This window comes from Ochotona princeps, chromosome 17 (assembly GCF_030435755.1).
Source record: "Ochotona princeps isolate mOchPri1 chromosome 17, mOchPri1.hap1, whole genome shotgun sequence".
Classification (NCBI taxonomy): domain Eukaryota; kingdom Metazoa; phylum Chordata; class Mammalia; order Lagomorpha; family Ochotonidae; genus Ochotona; species Ochotona princeps.
In genome coordinates this window covers 18,254,248-18,265,089 of record NC_080848.1, presented here as the reverse complement: position 1 = coordinate 18,265,089, position 10,842 = coordinate 18,254,248, and the positions used below count along the sequence as shown (strand labels likewise).

General features: G+C 46.7%; 1 protein-coding gene across 7 annotated transcripts in view; it reads left to right on the top strand.

Moving 5' to 3' along the window:
* The window catches only part of CDK12 (cyclin dependent kinase 12), an 80,279-nt gene that overhangs the window by 55,171 nt on the left and 14,266 nt on the right, over positions 1-10,842 (top strand). For 4 of the 7 annotated variants that reach the window (XR_009247002.1, XR_009247001.1, XR_009247004.1 and 1 more), the window contains 2 exons: positions 6,987-7,093; positions 8,220-8,311. Coding sequence is in view for 2 of the 7 variants with exons in the window: in XM_058676688.1 (XP_058532671.1) it covers positions 6,987-7,093; positions 8,220-8,311 (199 nt within the window). In the remaining 5 variants the exon portion in view is untranslated. Of the gene's footprint in view, positions 1-6,986; positions 7,094-8,219; positions 8,359-8,943; positions 9,024-10,842 lie in introns of those variants that run through there. The other 3 variants (XR_009247003.1, XM_058676689.1, XR_009247000.1) reach the window with 3 other exon arrangements.

The window sequence follows — 10,842 nt, the reverse complement described above, 5'->3', positions numbered from 1 at the left end:
CTTAGAACACAGTATTAATTTTTCTAGGCAGTGTGTGTGGCAGTGCTGCTCATTGAAAATGCTTAGCAAATAAGATCCATCAGGAGAAAGGAAGAGGGAAGATAAGGGTATCAGGAAGTTATAAACGGGGTGATTAAGTATACAAGATTAAGAAGTACACCAGAACAAGAGAAATTAGGAGAAAGCTAAATTCGAAAACTGGTAATGAAAATAGTTGTCAGCCTGTTTTTGAATCCTCAAAATTTGTATGGTGTTCCATTGCCCATTGGCTCTGCAATCTTTACCCAGGAGAATGGAGAGCTCAAGATTGTTCCAGTTCCTAGAATTACATGTTCTTCAGTTTCCAGGGGAAAAGGATGAGTTTTAGGTTCTTTATATATTGCAAACGAATGCCTAGGAGTTTGAATTTTAACTTGCTAGAGTATGTTGTTTTACCTAAGTGGCACTGGTTGTCTTTTCAATTCTGAACCGAAAGACTGAGAATCTAGGAACCTGACGTTTTTATCTCTTTCACACCCAAAATTATTTCTAACTAAAAACCATACTGTTCAAATACCTACATCAGGTGCTACCTGCTCCCAGATAGGAATCCTTAATTGTACAGTGGACAGTTAACAGCTAATGCTCTTGATATTAAACCAGAATTTCAATTGTTATTAAAGATAGCTCCATAGTTTGATTTCATTGAACTGCTGATTTCTCTTTGCACAACTTAGTCATTCTGAAGGGCTTCATGGAATGAGAATAGGGAGTTCCTCAAGTGAGGAAGTACTGAAGTATTCCATGGGAAAGCCCATTCAGCTAAGTCATCTATCTGCTTATCCTGAGAGGCAAGGTTAGCATTCCTGGGCATTGATTAATTTTTATTGACCAGGTGTGGCATTCCTCATTTGTGGAGATACAATCTTTCTATTGTCTTTATAGTAAGAGATCACACGATGCCAAGGTTGGAAGCTTAAGGGAACAACACCTGAAGGAGGAGTCACTAACTGGTGATGCTGGACCCTCTTAACTAGAAGTAGTGAACTCTGCATCACTACCCGCCTACCTCTTTTCATTTCCCGTTTCTTTTCCCACCCAGTTAGAGTGATTTTGACCTACCAAGGTTATCGATTGCTTAACTAACTCTGCTGGGCATTTAAAGTAAATGTTGTTTCACAATTTTGAAAGACTATCTGAGGCAATTTAGAAGGTACATACCCATTGAGATCTTCAACTTTGGAGTGGGAGGGGAAGGAGAAGGCAAAATAATTATCCTTATTGCCAACAGCTGTGAAAGGAGCTGTTGAGTGAAGTTACTAGTGGGGTAAAAGATTCTTTGACCAGGGAGGGAATCAGAGGTATCAATCTTCCTGCCTCCCCTTTCAACCTTCAGCTCCTCTCCCATAGCCTGGGATTGTGGCTGTGATACATTTCTAAGCTAGCTAGTTACAGAAAGAATCTGTGGGATATACAGCTTGAAAAAAGATTCTGACGTCCAAAAGGAAGCAGATAAAGCAGCTTTGCTGCTCCGGTGGTTCATCACAGAGGGGCCATGAGGTTTTGACCGCTGGATTGTTCTCATTAGAGCTCTTATGTCAGAAATGACTAATCCAAGTCTGAGAAAAGCTGATGTGAAATTAGTACCCTGTAGATGGGTTGTTTTCAGAGAAGCTTTCTCAGTAAACCTTGAACTATAAAATACTTATCTGGAATAAGAAGATACAGCCATAAAATCCTTTTAGAAACAGATTCTGTGAGACCTGGAAGTTGACAGATTTTTGGGTGTCTTGCTGTAGCCTGATTGTACCTTAAAATAGTGTTACTAGTTTCAAAAGGAGCCACCTCTAAGAGAGGCAGTGTGAAGAAACCTCTTTAAGAAGTTATCATGTAAACAGCTAAACAAAGAGCAACACCTGGATTTTGGAGGCTGTCTTCTCTAGGAAGGATTCTTCCTGTGTCTCAGAAGTGCTACAAGGGACACTGGGTGAGCATCGGCTTGTGGACACGCTGCTCTTCTCACCAAGGCTAAGGCAGTTGGAAATGCTTTCAGCCCTGGAGACAAGAGACTGAATCCAAAGACAAAACTTAGGAGCTGGATCTATTCTGGAAGTTTGAGAACTTAACTTGGGTTTGGCCTCTTAGTTATTATTTGGAATTTCTGTTAGAAGACCAGAGTTCTCATATGAAATTAAGCAATATAAGAAAAATGGAAATAAGAGCAAGAAAGGAGAACAGGTAGTTGTGCTGCAGGGAGAGACCTAGAATAAACACTTGTGAAGAAGACAGTCATTAATGGGAGGGATCACTATGTATGATAGGGCTAGTGAAGTTCAGGGACAGTTTAAAGGTTCACTGTGTTGGAGCTGGCTCCACTGGGAATTAAGGGGTCCTCTGGATTTCAGAACCTTCTCCTGGTCACTGTACGATGGGCCCAGAACCCAGACTAAGGGATGCTGCAAACACATTTTCTCCAAGGAAACTGAAGAATACAAGCAAAATATTAATTTATGTGGGGGCATCTATTTAGCACTGATTTCTAGCTTCTGCGGGTCAAGAGTATAAAAGAATAAGTAAATGATAAGGATACAATGTGCTAACAACTCTTAAAGCTTTCCTGGAAGTAGTTTTATGTATTTTAGGTCAGCCTGGGAACCAGTATTCCCCATCACCTCTCCAATTCGAAGTGAGGTCAATGTGTGGAAGAGCCAACAATCCACAATGCGGGAATTGGAGTCATGGAATGTTAGAGCAAGGAACATTGATGTGTGGTTCAGTACCATATCAATGATGGAAAAAATAAGCCCAGAAAGGTTGAGAAATCTATGGTGTGTGGGGAGGAAGAGAGACAAGAAAGGAACTGATTTAAGTGCCTACTATGGGTCACTCTACTTCATTTTTAATTATTTTTATTATGCGCATTTATACAAGGAATGGACAGAAGAAAAGGCAATCCTTTTTGCTATTCTGAGCGAGATGTAGGGGCAAGGGGGAGTGGTGTGCTGCTTTTTCCTCTCCAACCACACAAGGCTCATCTAGAGATAGCAAGGATTTGATGTTTGAGAATGAGGTAAATCTTCAGTGCTCACCAGTTTAAAGAGAGGAATAACTTCTCTGTTCTTAAAAACCTGAAATGGTGATTTGAGGCCTTGCTGTTAGAAAACAAGATGATTGTTGGCTCTGAGATTGATTTTCATTCTACAAAACAGGTTAAGACCTGAGAATATAGAATATTTTTAATCTTAAAAAACAGGAAACAAAATGAGGCTATTCATCCTATGGTATCTAGAGGGCAAACAAATCCCTTTGGTAATTATGGTTGGTTTTTCTGTTTGCTTTATAATGTTTTGACATCTTGTAATTTTTAACTTGTAACTTTGCAAAGACTTGATGCCAAGGTCAGGGCAGGTGAGAGTAAGCTTGTGTTCCTCAAGATTGTTTAATAGAATATCCCTTGAGAGCTGCTTCACTGGGGAGTAGTAATATCATTAGCAGAGCATAGGGCAGTCTTTGGGGAGAGCTCAGGGAGGGGCCCACCATGAGTGAGGAAGCTTCTGAGTCTAGACAGTGAGGTAGATTATACCCAGCAGGGATTGGGAAAGAAGTATTTATAAACCAACATGTTGATGTAGCTTATAAAATCAAATAGTATCCTAGTAAGAGGAAGCCAAAGCAAAAGAATAATCAGGACAAAAGTATGGAGTTGATCAGCAACAATTCTTTGAAAGTAAAGATAGAAGATGTGGGACAAAAGAGGAAGAGGAATAGAGGGAGGGGACTCATGGAAGAAGGTGTTGTTTTGTCCACAGATATGGGGAAGGTAGAGGAGGTAATGGAGTTTGAGGAACAGTCCTGTGGGACTGCACGAGGAATTGGAATGCAGCCACAGAGAGAACATGATGAGATGAAAATGCTGTTGAGAACTTTCTGCAGCTGAAATGGGTCACAGAAACAGAAATTTGCTAGCTTATTACCATTCTTGTGCAGACATGAGGCAGTGGGGGCGTGCACTAGAGTAGGACAAGGGGAACCAGAAGAAAGGAAGAGGACCCATAAGAGAGAATAGAGGCTTGTTTCTAACTTGAATGTCCGGGTGGAGGGATGGATGAAAGATTGGCTACAGAAGACATAGTTGTGCTGTTGGTGGTTGTGAAAGCTGGGTGCGAGGTAGCTGCTTTGTTTTCAAGGGGAAGTGTTTATGTTATGAGCCAGTTGCTGGGATATGTCTGTGTTCAGTACATCAGAGCTTGAGAGGGAGCCCGCCCTTGGGCAGTAGTGGAACATGCACTGTGTCCAGATGGTTGCCCGCACCCTGAATTTTCAGGATGGAAAACCAAGCAGGACAGAGGCTGTTGCTAGGTTGTGCCCACAAACTTCCAGCATGCTATCCCACTCTGGACCTGGGAAGGAAATTGTTTTTGTTTTTGCCAGTTTTTTCTCCATTAACGCTTTGAAATTGGGGTATGACTAGCCTGTGGCAGCATGTGCCTGTGGATGCACAATTCTCTGGCTTGATTCTTGGAAGGCCTTTTTCTGTCCCTCCCTGGGGGTCATTTGTATCTCTGGTTCCTGCTCCCAAAGCCATAAAGTGGGAGCCCCCATTTATTAATTGGGTTGGGACTAAGGAGGGGACCGGCGGGGGACTCTTTAGTGCGGCAGGCGGGGGTCTTCCCGAATGAGCCCATTAGCCAGCCCCAACGGCAGCTGAAATGGGGCCGCAGCCAAGTCCTCTCCGTTTCAAAAACCCTCCATCGCCTGCAGCAGATCAGAACAAGGCCTGCGGGAGCCCTTAGCTTCTGATTGCAGCTGTGAGGAAGGACAAAACAATTTATAGGAAGCCAAGTAGCTCCTGTCTCACTGTCTTCATTTCTGACTTTGGGGGGGCAGGAGGTAGTGTGATGCTGTGGCCCCTCCCACCATGGCTTCTTGCAAGTGTTGAATAGCCCAAGTAAGAGAGAGCAGGAGTTAAGCATGCTGGTATCGATTGGACACTTATGTCCTTGTTATGGATGTAGTTACACATGTTCTTGTTATCTTCTTCCCCACCAAAAAGTTTTGTTAAATTAGCCACCATCCCTTACATGGGGCTCCCAAGGGCAAAGCCCAGTGTAGACTGCGTCTCAGGGAGGAGGGGGTGTGCTTATCCAGCTCCTTCCTGCCCCTCTCCTATCTGCTCTATGTGTGCAAGTGTCGAGATTCAGGGTTTTCCTCTTAGTGGAAGAGGATTGACACTTAAAAGAAGGCCTCTGTGGGAGAAAGGCAGGCATCTTCAGGGGAATTTGTATCTGCTGTGTTCCTGAGAGATGGTGTGCCGGGTGGATATATCTCACCCTCTCAGGAAAGTGTCCTGTTAGAATCATGTCTCTCCAGAGCTGGAGCAGTCGCAGGAATGCACCCTCGCAGTTCACAAAGCAGGAAGCCGAAACTGAGGAAAGGGGAGTGACTCACCCACTTACAGCCAGCTAAGACTAAGTCCAAGAAGACCAGGATCTTAAACCTCCGAAAGCAGACACCCAATGATAAAACCACCTGCTCTAAGATACCGAGCTAGTTCAGGAGAGCAAGGCAGGGCTGTGTGGTTTTGAGGGGCAAGGAATAGAGATGGGGTAGAGAGGTGTGTTTAAAAGTCGTGAGTAGAAAAATGAATGTTTATATATATATATGCCTGAAAGAGCAATGTTTTGATGGCATGCAAATTGTACAGATGTAAGTTTTTTATGTAGGTACAAGAGCTCTGGTTGATTAGGGAGTAGGTGATGCTCATGACCAAAAATCCTAGTGCAAACTTAACCCAAAGTGCAAAGAGAATTGTGCCACCATCTCTGGGCAGTTGGATAGCAGGCAAAGGTCTTCAGAAGCATTGTGAATGAAGCATCCACCCCTAGCTTTCTCAAGCCCAGCTCTTTCTCATTATAATATGGTTCTATTGAAAGACATGTTCAAAAGAAAATGGGGAAGAAAAAGTCTCCCCTACTCACCAATTAAGGCGAGAGGAGGAGGATTCTAGGGCTCAGAGCACTATGAGATTCTCTTCGAGATCCTTGCACTGTTTGGGGAAGCCCCTCGACTCCATTTAACTTTTAAGTTTTAAGCCGTTTAATGTTCTTTGGTAAAGCAGATGCCCCCACAGTGGCCTAAATCCCAAGCAGAGTGCTCAGTTGGCTGATGTGTGTGGTGTAAATCCTCTCACTCTGGTACCCAGGCTGCCTTCCCCTCTTTGTGCCTCTCTCCAGGCCGTAGGACAGCCACTTCCCATATTTCCCATACTTCCCTCTCTGAACATTTGAGATAAGAAGGGAAAACAGCCCTCAACTCCAACAGAATCTTGGGGGGGGGGGTGAGGAATGGCCTCCCTGGACAGTGTAGAGATGGAACTGGGACTCAGGGTCCAAGGACAGATCATTGCTCAGGACAAATAGATCATTGTGGAACCTTTCTATTTTGTCAGTGATACCTTAACCCATCGCCTAGGATGTTGCCAGATTGGTCCCCAAGCGAATTAGTCCCTGCCTAGGGCACAGAATAGTCCTGCCACCCCAAATTGTTTCAACCCTGCTGTCTTGTACATTTTCCTATTTCACAGTCAGCAATTCCTCTGCTGTTGGCTGTTGTTGGAAAAGCTGTTTTGGGTGAGAGGCCCCCAAATCTAGTGATTCGATCCATAAGTAGTTGACCAAGCTACTCTTCATGCATTGAATTTCCATTGATCATCACTGCCCTTTGCAGCTCTGGGTTTCTTCGCTTCCATGTCTGTTTAATTTCCTAATTTATCCTAAGTATCTCCTATAGGAACTCATCTGGGAGCTAGTTCCTTGGGGGTAGGAATCTTAAAACAGCTAAGATACTTCAAGGGTTATCTAAATCCCGAGGCAATTGAAGCAATCAGAGGAATGGTAACCATCACGGTTACCTACCAATGCTGTGTTCGTTGGGTGAGAGGGTAAAGACCGTGTTTGGCATCTAGTCCTTTGTCTCATGTCTAATACAAGCTGTCGTTTTCTTTACAGGTGGTGGTACCAACAGGGATGGTCCTTGAAGAAGTCAGTGATGTCCGCCAGTCGCCTCACATCCAGTGCCTGGCCACTTCAGACTCTTGCACTGAATCTGAAGTCAGGTAGGGACCATAGGCCAATCAGAAATCACCAGTTTGCTTTTTTTTTTTCTTTAAGGATTTATTTATTTTTATTACAAAGTCAGATATACAGAGAGGAGGAGAGACAGGAAGATCTTCCGTCCAATGATTCACTCCCCAAGTGAGCTGCAACGGCCAGTGCTGCGCCCATCTGAAGCTGGGAACCGGGAACCTCCTTCAGGTATCCCATGCGGCTGCAGGGTCCCAAAGCATTGGGCCGTCCTCGACTGCCTTCCCAGGCCACAAGCAGGGAGCTGGATGGGAAGTTGAGCTGCCGGTATTAGATCCGGCGCCCATATGGGATCCCAGTGCGTTCAAGGCGAGGACTTTAGCTGCTAGGCCACGCCGCTGGGCCCACCAGTTTGCTTTTGTATGGTATAACCCTGTCCTGCCCTTGCCGCTGACCAGAGGAAAGCTTCATTCCTAAAGATTCTCAGAAGAGTTTCCTTAGCTTTTTACTTGAACTTGTTCTGGTGCCCTACCCTCTCTCACATTAACAAGTAGCCCTCAGGCACAGTGCGGTGTGGCCTAGTGGCTAAAGGCCTCACCTTGCATCTGCCAGGATCCCATGTGGGTGCTGGTTCTAATCCCGGTAGCCCCGCTTCCCCTCCAGCTTCCTGCATTGTGGCTTGGGAAAGCAGTAGAGGATGGCACAGAACCTTGGTACCCTGCACCCATGTGGGAGACCTGGAAGAAACTTCTGGCTCCTGGCTTTGGATTGGCACAGCTCTGGTCATTATGGCCACTTAGGGAGTGAACCAGCAGACAGAAGATCTTCCTCTCTGTTTATCTGACTTTCCAATAAAAATAAATACATCTGTAAAACAACAACAAAGTAGCCCTCTTTGGTAGCACCAGCAGCCTTTTCCCTTCTGTTCATCTTGGCCAGTCATGTTACTGGACAGTTGTGTTACCGGACAGTTCTAACCCATGACACTGGTACCCAGTCACCTGCAGCCCTGTTCTGTAGGACGGCTGCCCCACTCACCTACCACTGTGTTCATACATCACAGCCCTGCCTTTGTTACCCAGGAACTGTTCTCTCATTGAGATAAGTCATTGCTTCCCTGCTCCCTCCCTCTAATCTGCCTCTCCACATTTTTTCCAGGTTCCCTGGGAGATTGCGCTGGTCTCTGTGGGATGCAAGAAGTAGAGTCCTACAAGCCTGCGTCCTCCATGCCCACTGCCCAGAGTGGGCAGGTCAGCAGTGCCCAGTGCTCGCTCCCACCCTAACTGCCTGCTCTTAGGTGTGCTGCTTCCCCTACCCATCTATTCTCAACTGGGTCCTATTTCTCTCTGGAAGTATTCCTATTGTGAAAGATCTCTGACAAAGAAAGACCTTGATGAATCAGTTCTCTGTCTTGGTCACTTGTGGTATTAGTCTTTAGAGAGCCCTTCCTGACGACGAATATCCTTTTTTTTTATTTTTGGTAGTTCAGAGGAGAGTAAATGTATTAGATACTGGAGAGGACAGATGTAATTAGGTAGCCCTTCTCCTGGAGGCTGAAAGTCCAAAGCCCTAGCTATGCATTCTGACCTAGTATTCTTTCTAGCATTCTGGGGGAAGTATTGGACTTCAAGAGAAAGATATTTTATCTAGTGCCCATTCCCTAGGACGAAGATTTTTGGCTGTGGGATCTGTCCCTGTTCACCCCAGAACTCCCCAGAGTGGAAGATGGCTGATAGCAGAATCAGTTACTAGATATTCCCTATCTTGAGCACAGGCATCAGCTCTCCTCTGGGGTCTCCAAAGATTTGGCTGGGTGGCAGACACATTATTTCCCTGCCTCCTGAGCACAGGAAGTGACATCAGCTTATCCTCTTGACCCTAGGCCTCCTCTGTCAGCAATGCCTCTCCCATGACTACAAGCCAGGCAGCACAAGCAGCAGATCCAAATGGGTGCCAGCTCTGGTAAGGTGCTCCCTTGGGTGGGAGGCATATGCCTCGAGTTAGAGATGAAGCAGGTGGGACGGGTGGATAGGACAGGTGTTAGGAAGCAAGAAACATCCCTAAAAGTAATCAAGCAGTAAACATGCATGGGATACATTAATGGTACCCACCTTTATAACTCTGCTACTGTCTGCCAACCAGGATGTCTGCTGGAGCGGAGCAATCCTGCTCACCCCGCCCCTGGCCCCACCCCTACACCAGTTGGGTTTACTGCAGTCTTGGTTTCTGCCACACGAGGGTGCTGCTGACCGGTTAAAACTCATGACTCTTAGCCAACTGGGAGAGGGGCACCCTTTCCCCCACACAGGGGTCAGAAGCACTCCCAGAGAGCCCTAGAACTGGAGCCCAAGAAGCCAGAATAATCAATGCAACTTATTTTTCCTTTAGGATAGCCTAAGGTTGTATCCCTGACATTTCAGGGTGCTCCCTGCTGAGCTTGGGAAGCACAGAACACCTTGCAGGGTAGTTCTTTCCCTCAGCATGAAGCAGCTGCAGTTTCCCTGCACACTATCCACTGTCCTCCTCAATAGTCACTGTCCAGCCTAGTAACAGCTGGGATGAGTATCTGGTTTTCAAGGGGGGAAGGTCTCTTTATTCTTCAAAGAAGTGTGTCTTTGTTAGGAATTATTTCAGCAGACAGAATGTGAGGAGAGTGAGTCGCCTCATCATTTCCCCCAACACAGAGCAACAGAGCTCAGGACAGTCTCGTGGAGGTTTGCAGCTAGCGTGACAGCAGGACAACCCAAGGTTTTGAGCCCCAAACCATGTCATGGTGCTGCTTTGGCCCATGAGCCCCGTATCCACCCTATCCCATGTGATGCCAAATGACCACAGGGCCCCGGTGGGGATGAGGACCCCGTGGTTGACCCTTGGTTTCCATGAAGCCCTTCCAGCTGAACAGGCTGAGGGAGATGACAGAGGTTCTCCTCCTCCTTTCTACCCCCATGCCTGAGGGCCCCTCCCCAGGAGGACAGCTTGATTAAACAGTCGGTGCTGCTAGAATTACTGCACAGCTGGCGCTCCCCCCAGCACCCCGAGCAGAGCAGCAGCGCAGATTAAAATCTCCAATTAGCGTTAAAGTGAAGTGAGGAGGTGCTGAGGCTGCCAAGGAGGCCAGGCAGGGGCCCTGGGTCGGCAAACCCCCCATTCCTGCCTGGATTCTGAGTGCCCCCCTTGGTCACCCCTTCTTTTCCAACTGCTCTCCCAGCAGCTCTCAGCCTTTAGCTGTGCATGCCTTGGGGCCAGAGAGCTTTGCAAGGTAGGGGTCAAATCCCTTACCTGGCAAAATGCTGATAACTCCATGTCAGTGAGGAGGAGAATGAGAGCAGTCAGTGGCCATCAAGGAGCTGCCCTTAGCATAGCCTTCCGGGCAGCCAGGCCATGGTGACTTCGTGCAGCTGCTGATTCTTTTGCCTCAAGAAAGGGCAAACAGGATGGGACCCTCTGGCCCTCTTGCCTCTGAGGTCCGAGGGACACGGCGCCTGCGTGAATATCAGTCTCTGTATATTTTGTAGTATCTGACCCATCTGCTCCTTGTCCCCCTGCCCCACCACCTTCGTCCCTCCTGTGCTCAGCTTTGCTGTGAGCAAGGGAAGGCACAGCCAGGCTTGGGAGCATGGCCATGCTCTGCCACCTGAGTCCCAGCCGGCTCCCTCATTAATCTGCTTCCCAGTTTGGGGAAGAACAGGGACAGGCCAAGAATGGTGGCCTCAGACTCCCTCAACTCCTGAACATCACACCTCTTCCTAAAGCCCCTGTCCATTTTCACTTCTGCCCTTCA